A 24,111-nucleotide genomic window follows, 5' to 3' on the forward strand; every position below is an offset into this window, starting at 1 on the left:
TAATATTAATGTAAACAAAACATTGAAATAAGTAGTTTAGCGGCGACAAAAGCAGGGCTGCAGCCTTTCTGTACCCGCTATGGGCATCAATTTGCTTTGGAGATCGCAATTGCTTTTTTACACCGCAAAAGAATTTTTAATAATTCTATTTACAACCTTTTCTGGTCAAAAAACTTACTATATGTTGCGCTGACCTATTCTGTGATCAATATATTTTGTCCGGTTGTTGCTCCGACCAATAATGCGGGAGACGAACTATATGCTCAACTGGTTTGTTTTGTTCAGTCAATTTTGACCGATCGATATATTCATCGTGGAGATTTGTGAGTGGTGTTATTAGAAAACTCATCCAGCATAGAATATAGAACTAAAAAGAAATTTTTTGAATTTCGTCTTTTCGACGGATTATCGAGATTTAAAATTTGGCGAGCAATTGACTGGTGTAAGTTGTTTTTGTTCACATTTTCAGTACCTTTGCTCATACTTTCGTCAATTTATCTTTAAAAAACATAAAATGTTGAAAGTAGTCTTATATGATTTAACTCTAAAGACATGGGAGGATTGTTCCGTTTGATCGGAACTTTTGGCTAAAATTTTGGCTGAAATTTTTCAAAATTCAGTCTGTTTTCCTCAAATATGCCCCAATTTGTGAACTAAAAAAACTCCTGGCACGTTCCTATCAAACTCCTGCAATGGATAGTCTTACTTGCAATTCAAATGAGAGTGTTCTGAAATCCAAGATTTGCAGCTTTATCTCTATTTTAAATCGATAATTTTCCAATATTGCTTATTTATTTTTGATATATTGACTGCGGGTCAAAATAAAACTTTTGCTCGCTAATAGTCGGAATGTTTCCTTTTCTTTAGAGATGGGCGACAGTATCAAGTCTAGTTCTGGTCAAATCGGGGTTTTAATATAAAAAAGTTGTTCGAATTGTATAAGAAGCTCTTTTTTAATTTCTGTGTGCCTTTTCTGTTTTTATTATCATTTTAACTACTGAAATGTTGTTAGATTGCAGTATTCTAATTATTGCCCAATCATCGACAGATTCCATGTACATGCAAGCGAGGCCGAATGAATAAACATTCTATATTCAGTTAAAAGCTCTTGATTTTTATGGCATATGATTTTTATGGAACTGTTTTTGCATAAAAATAGTTTTTAAATTTTTAAGTTATTTCTTTGTTGATAAATTATAGTTTTTGTTAATCAACTTGACTTATGATAGGTCCAACAGCCGCCCTATGGAGCTTAACGTAAATCTATTTGGCACCTTTACTCAAAAGCATATTGTTTTTATGAGTTTTATAAATGTTTTAGTTTCAAAAAAGTGGTGGATTTTTGAATTTTTGCCTAATTTTTATCTATGTGTTGTCCTATTATAGCTTAGGCTCAGCAAATTGGTCTCATCGTCTTCTTGTTGCAATAATGTCTCTTCACTGTTTTTTTTGTTATGAGATGTTTTTTTGCTCTGATAAAACTAATTTTGTAATGTTTTTTGATTTTTGGAAATTTTTTCATGTTTTTGAGATTGTTTTTGTCTTGTCACCTTATTACAAAATTGAAAGTTCAGATATAACAATAATAGCATTGAAAACAGGTGGAATTAAAGATATCTAATAATAATAATATTCAATAGATAATGATTTTATAATAATATTCAACAGCTTCAACAACAATTTTTCGCAAAAAAATAATTGATTTTATGCCTATTTATGTCGCTTTTTAGTCGTGTGATATATTCTGATTGACATCCAGACTCAATGGCTCTCAATGGAAATTCTATTGACTTTGAAAACATTTGTGTAAAAAAATTCAGCTACTTTTTAAACTTATTCCTCTTTTAAATCTTATTTCTGTTAACTTGTAGCTTAATCTTCAAAAAATGTAGAACTTCTGCACCAAAAGCAATTTTCAGGAAAACAGCGATCTTAAAAAACTCCGGGTGAATTGTGTTTCATCCGCAAAACAATTGAAAAAATATAAATGTTAATACATCCAAAAAATTTTCATTAGTGAGAAAAAAATGTATAATTAAAAATGAGACGCATTTTCTTGGGTTCAATGTTGCTTGTTGATTATTTCATTTGAGCAAATGAATTAAACACATTTTTGGACTGCCCTGTAGAATAAGATTTCGGAAGCGTCCTTTTTCATTATGAAATTTTTTACTGACAGCAGTTCGAAGAATTGTTGCAATGTAGTACTTTGATTGATTCAAAAAAACTCAGAGATGAGTGATAGAGCTGTTATCCAGAATATGTCATAAGACTAATATAGGAACAAAAAAGCTGACAACAATAAAAAAAGTTCCACAAAAACTCGCTTAAACATCAGCGTCTGAGCCATTAAAATCAAATGTTAATAAATAAACAAAATATACATACGATGTGTATAACAGGGCCTGCTTTCAACGCTAAGGAGACCTGTCTGCAGTGTGTTAATGTGACAAAACTCAAAACTCAAAAAATAAACTCAATTACGGGCAAATATTCCAAAATCATATAGTTTTTTATAAACGCTCGTAGATTTAAAGCCACAAAAACATTAGTTCAAGCATAAAACTGCAATTTAAATTAATTTTTCCAATTGTTTTTCACCAGAAAAGAGATACCGGAAATTAAATGCTTATTTTTTCTGTTTTCTTATTTTTATATAAATTTTTTGGCCTTTTGAACTTTTCGATTCCCATGTTCTATAAATTTTTTGTTTTTGTTGAGTCAAAAACTTGAAACACAAAAAAGTGAAAAACTAAAATGGGTACTAAGACAAAGATAAAGAGCACCCGATAAGCAAAAAAACTGTTTTGGTTTTTTGTTCATTTTTTGTTTTTTTATCTGTCTAATAGTTATTTATGATAAAGAATTTTTCTATTTGTTTTGTTGCCAAAGAGATTTTGTGTGATCAAATATTGTTAGTGCTGCTGTGTAATTCATTGAAAATTTTTCCAGCGATTAGTTTAGCATAAATTAATGTCTTCTTCAATCCCTCCCCATACTCCAATAACTTTTCCCCCCTTTTTCTGTTTTTGAAACAATCCCCTATTTTTAATAAAATTTGTAGATTTATTAAAAATAAATCAGTAGATTTTTTAAAATCAATTTTAGCCTCCAAGGGCTGCAAAATGATGTTCGTCTTTCTTCTCTACGTTGCTAAACAAAAAATATGAATTTGGAAAAAGAAGAAGGAGCCGGCCCGGTACATACATTCTCCCATTTTGTTTCAACATTAACAACTTGATAAAAGCAAATAAATAAAATTTTTTGAAGCTTAAGACCCTTACAAACCAATGGTGAAAATAAAAATATTTCCAATAGTTTTGCACGTACTCTAGAACTTCTTGAATGAAATGTCCTCAAATGTCATATTGAGAGGCCACCTCTAGTGAAAATTTTTTGGAAAGAGAAATAAAATGAGTGCCTAATGACGTGTTTATGTCTTTGCATTCGTATAAACAAAAACTTGGTAATTTTTTTTCGAACACATGAGTTTCATTTTCAGGTCATAAATGAGGGGTTTTGGGGAAAAAACTGCATATACCGCTAAAGTTGACTTTTCAAAGTTTTTATTCTCATTTTATTCTTTCTTGTTAAAACTGCGTTCCTGTAAAACAAAAGCAATTTTTGATCACTTCTATAATTTGAGCGTCTGAAATAGCTATTTTAGCATATAATGAGTTCAGACACACATCGTATCATCATCTTTTGTTTGTCTGGAATTAACTTTCGAGCAAACTTTCTGACGTTTGAGTTTGTTTTGAAGGCCCACCCAAAACAAAATTGTTTAAAATTATTTCTAGGTCGTGTTTCTAGGGTTTCAAGTCGTGTTGAATTGCGAATTGATTTAAACCAATTTAAACACTGTATTAGCTCTATAAATAAATCAATTCAATTCACTTCAAATTGCTTCTAACCAGTTTTTAGTTCTCTCGAATTAGTCTGCTCTATCAGCAAACATTCACCTTTTTCTATCTATACTTTATGTACTAAAAGTTGCGCTAAAAATGGGTCGCAAGAAAGTCGCACGAGAAACTTCGGACGAAAATCGCCGGATGAAAAAATTTAGGTCACACAAAGGTCCGACCAGAGGCCGCTTGCGACTGGCATAGGCGGAACATATTCTGAACAGAAATGGGTTGTGTCGACACAGCCCATTTCTGTTCAGAATATGTTCCGCCTATGCCAGTCGCAAGCGGCCTCTGATCAATCCCTAAAAATGCCGCTCAAAAACTATGATTTCTTGTTTTGGGCAAATTTTCAGCAGGGGTCTTACCCGTTAACCTGGGTAACTATGTGCGCTCAAATTTGTGGTTGCGCGTTTTGGAGGCCACCAATATCCTGTTATTTTGAGTTCAAACGTTCTAAAGGTGTTTTCTAATGTGTGTGGCGAGATGCGGCGTCGGAGTGGGAGCTCGACTTAAATGAACCATATGAGGGTCTATAAACAATTTAATGGAAACAAATTTGGTTTCAGAGTTGAAAACATAACACTGAATTAGTCGCTGTTAATTTACTTCAGCAAGAAGGTAATATAATTATGCATGTACTTTAAGCTGTCTCTTAAAAGTCATAGATAGTTTTTATGATTTATTGTCAACGAACAGTGAAACAAATTGTTCGTGAACATATCGGTTGCCACCAATCGATTTGTTCGGGCCTCTAGCCAATCAAAACAGATACGGTATCAGTCTGTACTTGACTTTGGAAGTATAGACATTCCATGACTTTCCATACTTCGCTTTACACCTGTCTTCATCACGCAAACATCTGTGCACCAAAAGTATTAACAGAAATACGAAGTAGAAAAATGGTATAAACTCTTTTGACCCACATGCCAGACCATAGCAAAGAGCCCCAACTAAATCGGCAGTGTAGTTCATGTGTCTGGCTACACCCCACCACCCCGAGGTCAGAAGTTTGGAACCCTTCCGTTCGCCAGAAGACGTCAAGTATTCAGCTGGGATGTATGTAGCTTTTTTGCCCCAGATCAGACAGTTGCCATCTGATTGTTTGAATTTGTCTTTTTGACTGTTGACTGATCGGAACATGAGGTAGCTGCAGGTTCCAAGGGTGAAGATTAACAACGCCGATATCTGGCTAAGTTGGTTTGGGTTATAAACAAGGAAATGGCCCTGAAACCAAAGAGAAATGAAAATATCAATCTGATAACTCCTTGGGCTAAATGCTGGGTTGTGCAGGACCAACCGGTTTGTGAAAGCCCGGTTAGCCCACACGAACAGTGGGTGGTGGGGGGCAGCTTTATAAAGTACTAACATAGGAAAAGTGGAAAGTAGTACTAAAAGTGAGCAAATTTACTCCAAATTTTGGTACCGGTTAAGAATTGTAATTTGAAAATATTTTGAAAAAAAGCTTTTGATGATTTGAATGATGAGAAAAAAGCTTTTGATACAATAGATCACGCAATCCTTTTGCAAAAAACTTGATCGTTATGGTTTCAGGGGTAAAATTAATGGGCTTTTACAATCATATTTAACCAATCGAAAACAATTTGTTATAAGTTCTGGTGTTTCTTCTAGTCAATTGAATATAAGATATGGAGTTCCTCAAGGCTCTGTTCTGGGCCCCTTGCTATTTTTGCTATACATCAATGACTTACCGGACTCTATAGAAAACAGCAAAGTTACACTTTATGGGGATGATACTGTACTTTTTGCTAAATCTTCAAACGTTACAGCTCAAGAAAAGTTACAAAAAGATCTTAGTGATGTAGATGACTGGTGTAATAAAAACAAGCCCACCATCAACACTAAAAAAGCGAAGTAATCTTGTTTGGACGTCAAAAAACCAATCTCAACTTGTCTCTGCAAAACTGCAGACTGTTCACAGTTTAAGTACCTAGGAGTTATGTTGGACCCTAAGCTTAATGTAGAGTCTCATATAAACGAAGTGTTGAAAAAATTTGCACGCTTTAATGGTTTAATGTACCGTGCAAGAGACTGTTTTTCAAACTCTTCTCTGTTGCGGTCTTATCAAACATACTGTAAACCGATTATCATGTACGGTCTTTTAGCTTATGGTTCGGCTCCTAAATCAAAAATAGTCAAAATTCTTTCAATGAAGAAAATTTTGCGCACCATTTTTAACAAAAATAGATCAGATCATGTTCAGCATCTTTTTGAATCCTATGAAATTGAAACCGTTTATGACTTATTTTTTGATCAACTCTTTACCGAAGCTCTTTGTCCATATTTCAAAATTTCGTGCATAAAATTGAATATGGTTCGGCTCCTAAATCAAAAATAGACAAAATTTTTTCAATGAAGAAAACTTTGCGCACCATTTTTAACAAAAATAATTCAGATCTTGTTCAGCATTTTTTTGAATCCTATGAAATTGAAACCGTTTATGACCTATTTTTTGATTAACTCTTTACCGAAGCTCTTTGTCAGTAATTCAAAATTTCGTGCATAAAGTTGAATATCTGGGACGACTGCTACAAAATAATCAACGAATAACGCGGAATTCTTCTCGTGGTCTGTTCGAACCACTTAAGCACCGAACAAAAACCATGGAAAAGTCGCTGAATAAAAGCATTAGAAAGGCGTTCAATTTTCTTCTCGACCATGGTTTGCTGGATAATTTCTCTTCGACGGTTACGTACAAAGCTGTGAAACGAGAAATGAAAAACACACTGAAAGTATATATTAAGGATAATGCTTCTCTACTGAGTTTGTTTTTTTTACGTAGGATTGCACAGCTCTGTTGGTGATGGTTTTGAGGGCACAATTTAAAGAGCTGTTGAGCTCGTTTTGTGTCCCTGTGGAGTCACTGTACATTTTTCTTTTGTGTATTGTTGACCTTCTACTGAATTCGAAATTTAAATTTTAATTTAAATGTTGTTATTGAATTTTTGAGTGCTATTGAATTTTTAATACTTGGTATCTCTTGCCATGTCATGGTTAATCTTTCTTGAAAATCTTGCCAAGATCTTGTTTTTTGACAGCCATGCAATGATCTTGCTCTTGCCATGTAACATGGCAAAATCTTGGCAAGGTTTACCGTGTTTTAGTATGTTTCTTAACAAGATGCATCAAGTTTCAGTTTACTGGGTTTGTTCAAATTTCATTTCAAATGCAAGGAAGGACCTAGAGGTGTCTTATTCATCTGTGTGAAAAATGCAAGACTGTTACAGCGTTTTAATAAAAATTTTTCGCATCTATTCTGCCCCCCCATTTTAGTGGGAATATATGTTTTATGACACCCCGGCGCACGTGAATTTTTTTTACATAGTAACGTGCTATATAACAATACAAAATTTGTAATTGTGGGTCAAAAAAACATTGGGGGGGGGGCAGAATAGATCTAATTCTTCAGGGATCTTTTTAGACTGAAACGAACAATTGCTTACCTGTAGTGTATACATCCAAGGAAGCCATGCCATATCTCCAAATCCATAATACCACCCAAAATGATCATGACAGATATCTATCGTATGCAGATACCATGCCTCATTCCAGAAGAAATCCACCACATACAACCCGTGCAAGTAATTGACCAATAGCATTGAGTTGGTCACGTGACCATACAATTCGTACTGCTTCCATGCATAAGACATGTTTATTATAGTCCAAGCAGCAATTCCTGGTCTTCCGTTGAGGAAAAGTTTCAAATCGAACATTTTCCCAAATCTAGGGTTCAGCTCAACGCCCATAACTATGTCGTACAAAACCGAACCCGTAAACTTGCGATCTTTAGCATGTGTTGGTGCAACTATGGCCTTTATATACGCCAAAATAGCTATGATATTCCCAGTTATAACTGCTGCCCATAAAAGCCCCCCAAAATTGTCCACTATTATTGTCGGGGTGAAAAACTCGAAATAAAACCCATTGAGTAAAAAAAGAGCGTTTGAAATAAACCAGGCTTGAAGTCCGTTGATGTTGTAGGGCAAAATATGCCCTGCGGGTGTAACAGGACCGAAATGGATTCCTCCTTTGTATTTGGGAACAATGTAATGCAAAATGTCCGGAAGCATAAATAGAAAAACCTAAAGAGAAAAATAACGTGAAAACTCCAAATATTTGTATCAATCTGTCTTTTTTAAAGCACAACAAATTTGTCGCCAAATAATGCATTGCTCTCTTACTTATCCAATTTAAAACAAAAAAAATCATTCAAAAATGCGAATCTCCTATTGTATTGAAGATATCTCTGGAACCAAGATTAGCAATATATGATTTTAATTTTTTAAAAAACAATCATTAACTTGCCTGAAACATAAACCATAATGAGCCTATGTAGAATGCGTACAGTGAAACCCTTGGTAGCTTAGATACGATCAGCCAGATATCTTCTTCGCCAGAAAAGAGGTTAAAAATGGGGTCGAGAGCCTTTCCTCCATATTGATCGATCGACAGGAAGAAGTAGAATACCATGACAGGTGTTGTTGTTACAATGAACAACACTCCCATCACGTGACCCCACGATGCGTGGCTAAAACAAGAGGATCTCTATAACAACAATAACAAACCGGATCAGTAATTTGCGTTGGCACACAATGTTCCAAACCCACATATCCCATACAATTAATCGAAACTTGAGAGAAGAAGATCTATTTAAATCTAGATGCATATCGACAGATATCAAATTTTAAAAAGTATAAGTTTAAGCAGCCGATAATTAATCAGTTTAAATTTTGCTTGCTGTCCCATTGATTGTTAGGCTCCTGAAAAGAAACTGACATCGGGTGATAAAAACATTACCAACGACTGTCGGACGAATTGCTCTCGATCAACACTGACGAAGCTCTGTTCTATTGTATTATAGCGATAAGTTTATGAATGATAGTCATTTGGGGTGATTATACCTTGTATGGATCATTAGTAAGATTTAAACGATTTCGAAACTCGCTTCTAACTTTGCTAGAAAACTGCTAACAACTTTGAATGAAACAAATATGGATTAAAAAAAAACTAAGAAAACAGGGAGGGGTGCAAAAAATCATTCAAAGATTCCAAATGGTGAAGCAAAAATGTTTTATAAAAACACACACTTTTTAGGAAAAATAATAAATGTTATCGAAATACAAAGGTGATATAATAACGTAAATAAGTTCATAATAAAAGTTAAAATAAGTTCACTTTTACAAACGTTTTGGAACATCGCAGAATTAGTTTAGTCTTCCTGAAACAAAAAAATTAAACAGGAAGAATGGAACATTGGACAAGCTTTGCAGAAAATATATATTCTGAAAAAGATTATCAACTTGAAAAGTGCTTTTAAAAAATTATATCTCTTCAGAAGCGCTATTAGCACGCTTTGTCTTAAAAAACGATTTCTGTCCAGTAGAAACTTGACAAATCAAAAAGAATCTAGAGTATTTGTAGCTTTTTTTATACTAATTTGATGCTTTCTTCATACTATAACCATTCATACTATTTTACATTTTCAGCACGTACTTTATACAATCTCAGCAATAATCTTACGCGTTTTCAAGGTTTTCCTTAAATAGTTTGGATTTTTTTCTCATTTTTTCTGCTTCTGTACATACGGAAGCAGCAGAGGACCAAGACTAAACGCCTTGCACTAGAGCAGACCAACTAAAAAATACAGTTGGCAAACTGCCAAAAGACATGAGAATTTTGTCAGCTCTTAAAATAAAGTGGCCGGTTATTGCAGCTGGAGTATATAGCCACAACACTTGATTGAGAGAAACCCAGTAGATTAAGTATAATTGTCTTCGTTCCGTTAGATAAAATGAGAGCGAGCGTGACGCTGTTCAATTGTTCTGTTTTTCAAAAATATAAATTATCATCGAAAACAATGCAGATTTTTGACTGATTGCAAAAAAAAGAAGACTACTGAAATGCAAAAGATGAAGGACCGTACTTGCTGACTACGTTAGAAGTAATATTGAGCAATAAAATTGCGCGTAATTTTTTTTAAGAAATGCGCGCGTGAATCCGTTTGATTTGAAATTTGTACAAGTGCTGAAATTATGTAAGAAAAGTGCTGAGAAGCTGCTGGAGATTTGCAAGAGTAGTGTTGATCCGCTAAATTGCAATTTTCAGCGCTACCAGCGCAAATCTTATATAATTTCCGCAAATTCAGCAAATTTCTTACAAAAATATCCACTTACAGCTGCTGGCACATGGACCCAGGAACCAATGCGCCACATCAATGAGGTTCAGATTAAATTGAGCTATTTTCAGACTAGTTTGAATCTGAAAATAGTAAATGGTTTTAAAAAGTATCATAAATTTCAAATTGCGCTCGCAATAAAATCTTCGTTTAACATTTTTAACCTTTTAGTCGACAGTTTTAGCTGACGTTTTTCCCAATCAGCCACTTTAATGTGATGTTCATATTTTCTATGATTCTAAATAAATACAAAAAAGTTTAATAAAAGTACCAAAACGAACTCAAATTTCTAACGAACAGCATCGAAAAGTTAGAGTTCGTTTGTCACTTTAGGTTTAATTAGTGCAACAAAAAAACTGTCTTTTACCCTGAATTTTCCTCTCTAAAAGGCTATCAATCTTCGTTTCACTGGGTTAGTTTTCTATTATTTGTGATCCAGCATTGCTATCGCTTAAACCCTGAAGACTCATAAAAATACTCAATTTTTTAACTAACCCTGTTCGTCCCCATGACAAATTTTCGTGTCTCGATTTTGACGACATTTCATACGCGAAAGTCAAACTTAAAATGGTGATCTTCAAAACGAGTAGCTCGATACAATCAACTAGTCGAATTTTTGTTAACTTTGATCAAATTGGTTAATAGGTTAATGGTATACAAGTCAATCGTATGCAAATTTAAAAGTGCTAGACTAAATAGGAAATTGGTTTGAACCCATTGACCTCCAATAATTTGGCTAATTTAAGCATCTTAACGCCTTCTTAACAGGCTTGGTCAAATTTGAATAGATTAAGTTCAGCATAACCCAAAATATAACTAAAGTTATTAAGTTCAACTAAATTCACTGAAATGTTCCAACGCACTGGAAAAGTTGAAGCTTTCAAATAATGAAAGCTGCAAACTGTGGTAAAGGAAAATGGAAAAGTGCGTGGATAAATTAAGGAAAGGGGAATGTGTGAATTATTCATAATATAAAATGCAGACCAAATACATTAAATGTGGAAAACTTGTTTGCATATTTGCATAGTGTAGTCGAATTTACCATGAAGTTAACTGAAAACGATAAGACCGAATTTTACCAACAATTCAACTAACTGTAAAATTAATTCGTGTACTATAGGGGATATGCTAATATTAAACATTTTATTTTCATTGTCCTTAAGTTATTCGATTGTTTTTTATGCTACGAATTTAGAACACTTAGTTTTTATCCCGTTGCCTTGAGTATTAAGCATGCATATACAAAATGTCGTTGACTTATGCTAAAAGGAAAATAAAAAATGCATAAAACAAACACCGTTTTTTTCTGTTTTCACTTTGAAACAGAACTCGAATGAACACTTGATAAGAATATTGAAGGAAACCACCAAGATATATACCAAATGGCATGTTATTTGCATTTGTTTTTTTATCAAACATATATCTAACAATGATAATCTTATCAACAATTATTATGGAAATTTGACTAATTAAAATCTTCCTAAGATGTCTCAAGTATTCTCACAAGTCTCAAGATTTCACAAGTCCTGGATATGATTTTTCAAAATTCATTTCATTGAGTTAATCATTGGGGATATTGTTAGCTTCAACTCATCAAAATCTCGCTGAGTTACTTAGACGAAAACTAAAAATATGTTTAATTGTACTAAATTCCGAAGCGATCACTAGAGTAGCCAGTCCACATAAAGTCTTCCCAGGGCAAGAATGTCCATCTTGTAGGATCTTGTAAGATTCTTGCAAAAGATAGTCTTCGTTATCTTACAAAATCGTTCCGGTCGAGCTGCACTCTCATTGGTTTTTTAGTGCGCATTATTCGTAATTTGATGTAACAAAAACCCGAGAAATAAGCAATAGTGGTATCCAAAAACCCTGAAGTAATATTTGTTTTTCTTTTTGACCTATTTAATATCACACTGAATCTTGACAAACACAATAAACAACTTATTCTCCCACATTTGATTACACCTGGTTATTATTGTATTTGTCGCAAAAATGTGTGGATTCATTGACTTTCAATTTTTACCCTATTGTACATTGTTTTCAATATAAAAAATCCTCTCCAAATGTTTCTGTGTTTTTGATGAACGGTCAAAATTCTTGGAAGCCGAATGCTTATCTTGGATGAACATTTTAATATGAATGGGTATATAGTACTAACTTGTAAATTTCAAATATCTTGAAATACCAGTAATTATCTGTAAAATTTTCTCAGAAAATTTTTGTAAGACTATGCATCCTCTTGAAAACAATTGAAAGAATCCTACTAGATTTTACAAGATAAACATTCCCAGTTTAATTGCAACTCGCTTCTTGCCGCAACTTATTTCACGCCGCACTCAATACTTTGAATCAGGAAATCTTTAAATTTGTGCAACAACTTTTGACCATGTTTCTTGATCTTGAAACGTCTTAGGTTCTAGTGCTATGCTTTCATGCAATGCCTGAAACAACAAAAAATCCTAATCAACGTAGAGTTTTTGAAGCCCACTGATACCTTATGTTATTTTATAAGATCCATGCAGACCATAAAAAGTTAAGGCCAAACTTTGGATCGTTCCAAATTGTTTGTTGCATTATTGATCTTGTTCTCATTCACGTATGATTAGACGTTGCCTCCTTTTTGCTTCGCTCGTAAATATTAACAGATTTTTAGTTCTTTCATTTCAACTGAATCGTTTCTACCTCGTTCGAAGACAGTTTTCGTTAAAATTAGTAGTACAGAATCCTAAAGTTCAAAGAGTAGTTATAATGTATTGAATTCTCAATAACAAAAGTGAAGGAATCTAAAAAACATTATATATAGTTTCTAATTTCTCTGAATGCTAAGCAGTAGGCACAGTATTATTGAATGAGTGGTACATTTGTATTGATCGTCTTTCTAAAATATAGGACCAATTTAAATAAATGTTTGCTGTACTTAAATTTTGTGTTCATCTTTTTCTGCCAGCTAGCATGCCGTTAGAAAAAAAAACAATTGTCTTTCAGGAGATTTGTTCTTGCCGTTTTGAAGTGCTGAAGCGAACCGTTCGCTTAATAAGCCTTGTGGTGAAATTTGTATCAAAAATGACATAAAAGTATATAAGAGCCTTTTCATTTTTTACAACCAGATTTGACTCGCTAAATGGCAGCTATTGTTCGGAATCCGGCTCAGATATCAGCTCGATCGAATTCCGCGATGATTATACTATGACGACTTCAAATTCATTTATAATAGGACTTTGGATTGCTCATTGCAGCTGTTCTCTTCGGCGTAATATTGAGCGCACCTCGCAACTGGTGTGCTTTTGGTAGGTGGCCGCAAAATAAGCCGAAGTAAAAGTAAGCCGACATAAATGCTAGCCGAAAGTTATGTAATAGTTTTGTAATATATCAGAAATTATACATTGTTAACCTTTACAATCAACACTGCGCTTAGTATTATAGTGCATAATGTATTCCAATGCACCAAAGAAACAAAAAAACGTCAATTTTTAGACATCGAATGGGTATGGGCTTCCGCGGACCGCTGTCCATGGCCATGTCTCTCATCAGCTGTGGGATGTAATCCGGAAACCGCGGGCTGGTTATCGCCTCGAAGCCCACCGGCTCGTCAGAGGCAACTGAAAATACGGGTAACTTAAAATTTTTTGGTTTAATTGGCCTCATTTTCCAAATTCGGCTTGCTTGCCTATCGGCTTAGCCTAATTGTTGTGATGATGATATGCCTAATTCAAGTTAATTTCTTACACTTCCTCAGGTTATTACCGGTACAAGGAGAATGAACGCTAACAGCTAGTAACCTTTGATACTGAGGAAACCCTGTTGGAGTTCTTAAAGAGAGACTTTTTCAAAAAAAAAGAGATTTTTGCTAAAATTCTTGACTTTTGATGGTGAATTTTTTTGTTTAAATAATCATCCTTTCATTTAATCTTCATTATTTTTCCTAAAAAGGTCCAGTTCTAAGTTCTTACGCTTTGTCCTTTCCATCTTCAAGCTCCTGTATGGAGCAGCAACCGAGCACGTTCTCGGAGGTTTTAGCCTCTGGAACAGTTAAACGGCAGACTAAAGTTACAAGCATCTTGAAAATGAAGATTAATCCACCCTTCAAGCGAGAGCACTTTAAGAACGCAGAAACTTTTCAAAAAGCATGCAATGAAGCTCTGAGTAGCATTCTATCTGCCTTCGATCCAGTAAACCGCCAAAATATTACTCTCTCAGAAACGTTCACTACCATCAACGAAAAGCGACTTCACACAGTCCTTGTCATAGCGCCTATTGAAGCCACCGAAAACAGGGACAGACTGAAAATAAATGGACTGAAAATAATGAACCGCACTATGTTTCCGACGCAGACGAGTTTTGGCGAACGGACAATAACGGTTTCACTAAACGTGTTATGCTGAGAATGAGTAACGTGCCATATCTGCTGGACGACGATAACTTAATCGAGAAGCTTGATCTACCTCCAGACGTCGAGACTACTGGAACCATTACGCGAGAAAAAGAGAAACTGCCAGAAGGAGGTTTCTTTACTGGCAAAGCATCAATGCTGTTAAATATAGAGAATGAAAAAAGCGAGAACGAATTACGCGAATGGTCACACAAGTCCGCTAGCGGAGAAAGGCGCTTCGAAAGGTTAGATATACCTTTCAACGCTCACACGCCAGCGCTGCATAGCTGTACGTTTTGTGAAGCGGAGAATAAACCGCACATAGGTCATAATATAGCTTGGTGCAGACTGAACAAATCCAATAGAGCGGTTAACCAAGAGACAAAACAACGCTTGAAAACAAATGAACGAAATTCGCCAAGGCGAGAATCGCACCACCAAAGTACCAAAAGCCATAGAGAACCAAGGCGAGAATCGAACCAGCGCGAGCAGAGATCACCAAGCCAGGAATCGCACCCCTGCGAAGAATCCTCCCAAAATAACTTTGATCCCCTCACATTTGATGAAAGTGAAGCTTTCAGCACTCCTGAAGCGGAGTTTCGGAAGCAATCAAGGACCGGGCGACGAGGGGCAAATAGAGACAACAACCACATATCACCAATAGAGGCTCCTGGCAGATTCGAGGTTCTGCGCAAAGCTAGTAAACTGGATAAGAATACAAATGAAAAAACTAAGCAAACTGAGCAAGACCATCCATCAATTTCAAAAGACAACATCTCCTATAATATGTTTATGTTGAAAAAATGGCTATCTTTATTTCGTTTAACTGTCGGGGCTTAGGATCCCACTTAAAATTGTTAGAGCTTCTTTCGCAATTTCAGAACAAAATAAACAAAAACAATTGTGAAATCGCAATTCAGGAAACGAAAACAGAAAGACTAAGTTCGAAACATCAAGCCGTTCTAACTCGTTACAAAATGCCGTTCATTATTGAGCCTTCGGTCAAAAAATCAGGTGGGCTTCTTTTACTTGTACCCTATAACTGGACAATTGAAGTCATAGGAAAAAAACGCCTCATTTATCCTAATAGAGAATAAATTAACGAAAGAAGTTTTTGGAACAATATACCTGAACCCTTCACACCCAAGTACAGATATAATTTTATTCTTTGCCCATATTGTTAAAGATTTTACGAATGACTTCACAATATGGATAGTAGGAGATTTTAATGCAATTGATCCAATTGATGCTACATCTAAGGTTAGGGCGGGAGACAGGCGGCTTAAAAGACATCAACAAGTTAGCGTTAGCTTTAATTTAATGGGATGCTTTGATGTTTTCAAACAACACAACAAAAGACTTAAAACACATTTTGAAAAAAAATAACGAAGAATCTCGCATTGACTACATATTCAGCAACAAATGCGATTTAGTTGATAGCGTCAAAACCATTAAAACACCTTTAAGCGATCATTACATTCTGCAATTAAATACATTCACAAAAAACCAAGATCCATGTTACGTACAAAAACGCTGGAAGCTAGGATACAACATTATCAATGATACCAAAAATTCGCTAGAGATTTCCACATCAATTAAAAAGGTCGTTCAAATTTTTAATGAAGAAGAACTGACAAACAATTATGATATCTTCAAAGCTAAGCTAAGGGATTTTCTAAGGTATCTTGACTTAAGAGATCCAAAAAGGAGACGGGATTTGTTGAAACAAAGCATTGAGAGTGGTAACACCCGAACAGCCCAAACCGAACGCTTGAAGGCATCATTTCACTCAATTAAAAACTTTTGTCAAGATCTGAATTGTGGAGACCCAAAAGCTCTCAAAAACCTCTTAAAAGACTTTAACAAAAATAAGAGCGTTACCGCAATTAGAAACGGTACCGGAGAAACAACAGAGGATATTGACGAAATAGTAGACTCATTTACAGAATATTATAGTAACCTATATGGGAAAGCAGCTCAAAAACCTGATAAGATAGAGATGCAAAACAGAATCATCAAACACTTTTCTAAAACTAATAACAGATTAATCGAAAAAGCGAAAACGTATTTCAGGTCAGATGAATTTAAAGAAAAAGAGGTTAGATACGCTATTCAAAAACTTAATAGCCACAGTGCACCGGGATCTGATGGATTTACATCTGACTTATACAAAAGAAACATTGACTTCTTTGCTCCAGAACTCACTAAGCTCTTTAATTCAACAGCTGCAACTGAAAAAGTGCCTGGTTCGTTTTGCATCTCTAATATAAAGATGTTACCTAAACATAACTCGATTTGTACTGTTGAGAACTTCAGACCGATAAGCTTGCTTAATACCGATCTTAAAATTTTATCAGATGTTTTAGCGTCTAGACTCAAAAAACCATTGAATCATCTTATAAAGAAACACCAATTTGCTTACCTTCCGAACCGCAGTATCAATACGGCTATCTTACTAGCTAGTCTGGCTAAGGAAAAATTAGGCAGATCAAACTGCATGATCTCTATTGATTTCAGTAAGGCGTTTGATAGACTTGGAACAGATTATTTTTTGAAATTACTGAATGAGATAGGCTGTCCCCTCATACTGACGAAAACAATTGAAAGCTTGTACAGAGAGACAAAGGCATGTATTGAAGTCAATGGTCAGATCTGAAGTTTCATTTAAATTGAGAACGGTATTAAGCAAGGTTGTCCGCTTTCTGCTCTCCTCTTCATTCTAGGTATTGAACCGCTTCTTCAAGCTATACGTAGAAACACTAAGATAAAAACAAATCAGAGTTTAAAACTCATTGCGTACGCTGATGACATCACAGTGTTCACCAAAACTGCGTGCATAAAACAAATCTTAGATGAAGTTGAAAGTTTCAACTACGCATCTGGACTTCAACTCAATTTACAAAAAACCAAAGTGCTTATGAAAGGCGTAAAAGATCTAACATTAACAAAGGTAGATGAACTGAAAATATTAGGAATAGTGATTAAATTGAAGAAAAACAAAGCTCATGCAAAAGCAAACTTAAGAAGAATTGCCTCTGAAAGCTCAAAATACAGCCTACAATCGACGACATTACGTGCCAGAAGTAATAATATTTCAACTTTTGTGCGAAGTAAGCTGATTTACCAGTTTCGACATATAGAACTTAAAAAGACATTCATAGACGAAGTAGAATTGATGATGATTCACTCCTTGTGGAATAAACAAAAACATTCTCTGAACAAAAATCTTCTATACTATTCTACTAAGAAAGGCGGCATTGGCTTTCATAATTTGAAAACGCAAATCTTGGCATGTAAACTGTTCGAATTGGCGAGAACACCTAAAAGCATTAAAAATATAACAGCGATTGTCAAATCCAAACCTTACAAAGAGTTTCTAAAGTTTGCAAAAGAACAAGGGTTTGTCAAGATGTCAATTACAAGGGACTGCTGCAGTATAGGTTATTTGAATAAGACTATCGACATTACAAACATGTCACCAGCAAAATTTTATCGTATTTTAACAGAACACTCAGAAGTTAATGGCAGAATTCAGGAAAGAATTCGTGCCTTTTGTGTTTCAATAGATCAAGAGTTTTCAAATACATTGCTCACCTTCGTAAAAAACATTTGGAAAATAAAAACATTGACACCGCTCGATAAAAACGTCCTCTATTTGCTTTTTTGAACAGTTACTTGGAGAAACCAAAAAAAATGGTTGAACAACAATACAACCCACCCATTATGCTACTCTTGTGAAAAACAGTTTGAAACTTTTAAACACCTGTTCTACGAATGTCCAATGGATGAAACGATTAGATTTAAGTTACCCATGACTAATATAAACCAGCTGATTAAAGATAGAAATACGCTAGGATTAAAATTCTTAGTTGCTAAATTAATTTCATCCTGAGTTGAAGAGGAGAGCATTTATATGACTAAACTGTACTTTATTGTAAATATTGATTATTTATATATAACTTTGTACTGTTTCTGTTAATATGATTAACGTGTAATTAATTTTTGAAGCCTATCGGCTTGCTTGACCAGAACTCTTCTGGTGGTTTGATTAAAAGTAATTATAATCAATCACATCAACTTTTTTTCATCTTTAAAGCGCTAGCTGCTAACTTTTTTGCAATGGGCTGCTGACTTGTTATCCAGGAAAATTTTTGAATCTATCGGACAAGAGACCAACTATTATTTGAAGCTAGAAGTCAGCAAAAACTACCATACTTTGTTAATTTACTGTGTCATTTTTTATACAACAAACTATCTAACTATACTAAGTTTTCCTTTAAAAAAAGTTCAAGTCAAAAACACCTCCTCCGATTGTCTGTAAAACCATAACTAAAAATTGATTTTGGAAATTTTGGCTGTTATCCCACTTGTGACCACTAAAGCTTTGCATAGTTCAATTTGATTCAGCGTTTTCATATCTTCACTACATGGTGATATTGTGCTTAGTTTTCGTGAGCTGTATATCAACTGTCTCAAACCAATTTTTCAAATCTGATTTTAAAAAACTCATCTTTTTACCAAAAACTAATTACTGACATTTGTTGACTAAGTGAGTGTTTTGCTTTACATGTACTGAATATATAACTAGAATAATTAGAACCGCAAACAATTTGTATAGGTTTTTCATAACCCAAACGGAAAATTCGCAATTCAAATCATCTTGAAGCTAAATCCTTAGTTAATACTTGAATTATCAAATTAAATAGGTCCTAATTGAAGTGTCACAAACATGGATAAGTTTTTAATTTTCCCTCCATGTGTTCAAATAAAATGCATTCATCAATTTAATTCCAGCTTTCAATTGAATTCAATAACGCGACTATCGAAACTACACTAAGCTTCTTTAAACCTAATGACTGAAATTGTCTTTTTTACCCAAATTCTTTTTATCTACTCTAGGGCATTGTTACTGAGTAGTACTAAAAATTCCAATGTAATTTCGATTTTCAATCAGTGTGTAGTATAGTGAATCTGTAAAACCACTCGGTTGATTTTAAAACAAAATACAACGAAATACACTTTAACCCTCAAAAATTGGTTTGAAATTGTTTTGAATGTCCCTTCAGCTTTTCCGATTTTCGTTATCTCTTTATGATGAACTAATCCTTTGATCTCTGATTTATCTATAAACATTAAGTCGACAAAATTTTAAGAGTATGTGAGCAATTTCTCATAATTTTAAGTTTTCCAGCTTAAATTTTTGTCTTTGAAGATTTGTTAATCACGTAAAATTTTCATTGAATATTCTTATGCAACGTTAGAATGGATTTCGATCCATGATAAAGTAGATTTCCTACTTTTACACACACGGTAAACTATAAAAGCAAAAATATTTTTTCTTTTTTTTTCATTTCAAGTGTGTTATTCACATTCTACAAATAAGCAGCAGCCCATGGGTGAACAGATCATGAAAATAATAATTGCAATTTTCTCTATTGGTGTAGGAATAGTATTTTTTAAAACATTACTGTAAGAAACATTCTGACCTTTTTTTTCGTTTCTTCAATTTTCATGCGTTATAAAAAAACAATTAAAGAGCCTGAAACTTGAATTCATAGCAAAATTTTAGCCAAAATATTTCCTCAAACAACCCATGGAAAACAGACTTCAAGTTGAAGGAAATTAAGCTAAACTAAATCGTAAAAAAGTTAAATACTGATTTTTTCTAATAACTGTTAGTGAAAATCCTGTTTAGTAGTGCTTCAATTTGTCAGTGAAACCTATTTAATAAACCTATTTAATAAAAAAATTTAAAAACTCAAAGTCTATTGAACTTCTCAAAATAATTCAAAAGTTCCGAATTGAATATATTTTCTTAAAAAATGATGATGGAACAATTATTAACTGACAACTGAATTGCTGAAAATCATTCAAAAATATTTGGCGATCCTTACGAAAGTGTGTTTATGAGTCCAAGAAATGCGCTCAGTTCTGATAACAGGGAATTAGCAGTATAGTAGGAAAAAAGAATTTGTAGCAAAACTAACAAGTGTTGCTGTAAATGCAATTTGGTAAAGGCGATTCTGTTCCACAATTTTTAAATATTTATACCCTTTAACCTTAAGTTATTGTTTTCAAGATTTTAGTTAGACTTAATTTTTTTGAAATTTTTGCCAATTAATTTTCTAATCTGCCTACTGATTTGTTTCAACTCAAAGCTTATTTTTCACAATAATTGAATGAGAAAAAGTTTTTAAAATGCAGGAATTTCAAAAAAAAAGTTTGAATTAGATTCTGATCAACAGCAAATTAGAAAAACTCCCAGAAAAACTGTTAAGATAAAATATATATGCTGAAAAAAGCTGATTTTTTTTCTACTATTCATCAAATTTATTGATCGTGGCAGTAGAAATGCTGATAGGAAAAAGCTAACAAAAACGAAAACTATAAAAAGAATAAACAATTTGTTGAAATTAGTGAAATTAGCATCATGCAATACTTAAGCTTATTCTCAATCAATCTATTGCATGAGAAAACCGATCTATTATAAATAATCGGTAATTTTTGTAATAATGTTCCATTTTAAACGATCGTTTCCTAATACACACTAGTCAGGAGCGGTTATTTCCTTAAAAATTAGAGGGGAGGAACTATATACTCAAATGGGTTTTATTGTTCAGTCGATTGTGACCGACCGATATTTTGTGGTAAAGAAATGTGAGTGGTATCGCTAAGTCTTTTGAAGTTCGTTTTTTTTCGATGAGTTATCGAGGATTAAAATTGTTTGTGAACACGGTATATTCGACATGATTTTGTTCTATTTTATCGTAATTTTTGTCCAAATTAAGATTTTTTTCTGTAAGAATAGTAATTCAAAACTACATTTCAAGCTACAAAATGAAACAATTTTGTGATCCTACTAGACGAAAGGCAATAAAAAGGCCCGTTCTGGTCTCACGGGGAAATTTACTACAAAAAAATTGAATTCTTTTTGAGAACTGTTTTTTTTAAGAAAATTTTTCTTCTTTTGCATTCTTAAGTCACTTAGAGACCAGTCACTTTTCATATCCAGGTTCCGATAATGAAAAACGATTACAGTTAAATGATGCCCATTGCACAAAAATTGTTCAGAAACCTATTGATGTTTTCAAGAAATCACTCGTTTTTGGCTTCGACGCTGAGCTTTCGTAATTTTTTTTTAAAAAATTTAGGTTTTTTTTCAGATTTTACTAAATTTTTGTAACCCTATGGCAAAGACCCGTTAATTCAAAGTGCAATGGGTTTCTTAATGAGTTTTAAGTGAACCTATCGTGCTTTGAGTGGACAGCTAATGGCTAAGACTTTAAAAATAAATTTTAAAGTCTTAACTGCAATTTTTTTTAATTAACCGATCTTAAACTTTTTCTTATGAACTGCAATTCAATCTCAGTAATAAAAAACCCCGTTCCTTTCCAGTGCAACCAAAATAAATTTGGTTAGCGGTTTTTTCTTCTAACTATTGTTTTTATGACTTCGATGCCCAAGGGTTTTCATTTATTTTTTAAATTTTTTGATATTTCTTTATTATTTTGGTTCTATTCAAAATCTTATCAAAATATCCTAATATTCAGAGTTCGCATTTGTTCAGAGACTTTCAATGGATCAGAGAGAAAGATTTCAGAGGAAAACATATGATTTAAATGGTTTTGATCTTTCCCTCTCGCACTTCTCTGCTGAATGTCATTTCTACGGTTTTTCTCAAAAAATTCGTGATCATTTGAGTCATATTGTTCATGAAAAAAAAATATTTCCATTGCTTTTTAAAAATTAGTTAATTAATTAAATTATTGAAAATAGAAAAGTTTTTACTGAAAAGTGCATTTTCGATTGCTTCGCCATTTTTCCCTCTCATTTTTTTTGAAAATGCTGAGAGGTCTTATAATTGAGGATTGAAAAAAATTTTACCCAATGCAGTCAGTTTAGTGCGATTAGTGTGTAAATTTTTGATATTTTTAAATTTCAAAAAAAAATTGAAGTTTTCGGTTTTTGTTATTCTTTTTGTCAACTTGTAACTTACTATCATTATTTAGAGGTCCCCCATTTCCTTGAAATTCATCACTTGTCTGTTAATGTTATGTCGAAACTGATGTTTTAATTGTTGGACAAAATGGTATTCAAAAAAAACTTTGTGGGTAGTCATTTTGTGAGCTTCTTTTTCTCTTCTTTTAGCACATTCGCGTAAAAACAGATTCCAATGTTTTTTAAATGTGCCCAAGTGATTTGAATTCATTTTTCAGAAAAAATATAGCTGAACTAAAACAAACGATAATTGAAATAAAAACACAATATTCAGAAAATGGCTAATGATTTTAATGGCTTCAATAATTTGCGCTTTTGCAAATTGTTTGTAATTTTTTGAGTTTTTCTCCGTCTTTAGTTCGTTTCTAATGATTACTCTGACCGAAGATGTCCTATCCGTTTTGTAATAACTTTTTAGCAAAATTTCCAGTAATTTTTTTGTTAATAACTAATGATTTTCAAGATGTTCAAACCTCTCAAAAATCATAAGCTTTCTACAGAAAAATTCTGGATAAATTTACAAAAAAGTCAGTGCGAAACGGATAGGACCTGTCTTTGGTTAGAAAAAGCCATGGAAACGGACTGAAGATAAAAAATTTTTAAAAAGTTACAAACAATTTGCGAAAGCGCAACTTATTAAAGCCAGTAAAATTGTTAGCCAATATCCGAACATTGTATTTTACTTCAGATTATTTGGTTTAAAAAATGTTCATTGAATTTTTAAATTTCGCCAAAATATTTCTTCTTTTTGTCGACTTTTTACTTAGTCTCGTTTAGGAAAAATCTCATCAGCTGCGTAGTTAAGGAAAGGTAAGTTTGTGTAGTTAAAGATTCATCTGATTGCATTTTGACGTTATTACTAAGTGCTTTTAAATTTAGATATCGAGTTTTTGCCGTGAATTTTTTGTCTTTTTTTGCTTATTTCTTTCTCGTAGTATTTTTAATGACAGGTCTCATGAGCGCTGTAATGAGGCTTGGCACTATGTAATTCAATTAGTAGTTTGGGTGTTTAACGAGTTTTTTAAATCGAACATCTTTTATATATTATCTTTTCATATGGTTGTCAATTCAAAATTCAAAAATGTAGATATCTTTTCAATATCTTTTCAATTCAAAAATGTAGATGAGCTTGGTTCGGAACATTATGTGCGAACGCACATTAACGAGCTTCTTTGTTGATCAAGTTTGCAAACACTCTTATTCTATGAGACATTTTTTTTTTCAAAGAATATTATATTATATCAGGTCTATCAAAAACGATAACTTGTTTTTCTTGAAAAAATTGAACACGGCTGCAAATTGAAGGTAATCAAGCTTTGATAATAGAAACAGTGAAATCTTACTGAGTTCTCTTGACTTGTCGAAACAAAGACCCGCTATGAGACGTGAGGTAAATTTCATATGTGTTTGCCTCATTTTATTGTTTGCAATCTTCGTGTGCCCGTGCCCCACACAAAAAACGTGTTGCTTTCAAATGAGGGACAAATAACGAATCCGAAAATGTGTCCGTCAAAATCATAAATTACCTCGTTCTCCAACTATTCCACAGGCGCGGTGCCGGCTTCGCGTTATGTATCATTGTTCATATAAATTCAATTCATCTGCTCTTTCTTTTAGAAATGATTATGCACGTGCTCTCAGCC

General features: G+C 33.5%; 1 protein-coding gene across 2 annotated transcripts; it reads right to left on the reverse strand.

The window, feature by feature from the left end:
• Positions 1-4,476: 4,476 nt before the first annotated feature.
• Positions 4,477-24,074, reverse strand: LOC142349797 (7-dehydrocholesterol reductase-like). 2 transcript variants are annotated; one of them, XM_075401569.1, is made up of 4 exons: positions 23,995-24,074; positions 8,232-8,454; positions 7,370-8,008; positions 4,477-5,132 (listed from the first exon to the last, which is right to left on the reverse strand). In XM_075401569.1, exons 1-4 carry the CDS (start codon positions 24,045-24,047, stop codon positions 4,668-4,670), a joined length of 1,380 nt encoding a protein of 459 aa, XP_075257684.1. In that variant the 5' UTR covers positions 24,048-24,074; the 3' UTR covers positions 4,477-4,667. The 2 variants fall into 2 exon arrangements, with proteins under 2 accessions (XP_075257684.1, XP_075257685.1); XM_075401570.1 differs by lacking the exon at positions 23,995-24,074 and adding an exon at positions 10,597-11,005.
• Positions 24,075-24,111: the final 37 nt, after the last annotated feature.

Source organism: Convolutriloba macropyga, chromosome 11, assembly GCF_964194025.1.
Source record: "Convolutriloba macropyga chromosome 11, txConMacr16.3, whole genome shotgun sequence".
NCBI lineage: Eukaryota > Metazoa > Xenacoelomorpha > Acoela > Convolutidae > Convolutriloba > Convolutriloba macropyga.

What these genes read in the sequence shown, in the direction of transcription:
- LOC142349797 (XM_075401569.1), bottom strand. Translation starts at nt 24,047, where the DNA reads ATGATACATAACGCGAAGCCGGCACCGCGCCTGTGGAATAGTTGGAGA. An exon ending in TGGAATAGTTGGAGAACGAG is followed by an intron (nt 8,455 to 23,994) that starts GTAATTTATGAT and finishes CTCTTGTTTTAG; the next exon opens with CCACGCATCGTGGGGTCACG. An exon ending in CTTGGATGTATACACTACAG is followed by an intron (nt 5,133 to 7,369) that starts GTAAGCAATTGT and finishes CTTTGGTTTCAG; the next exon opens with GGCCATTTCCTTGTTTATAA.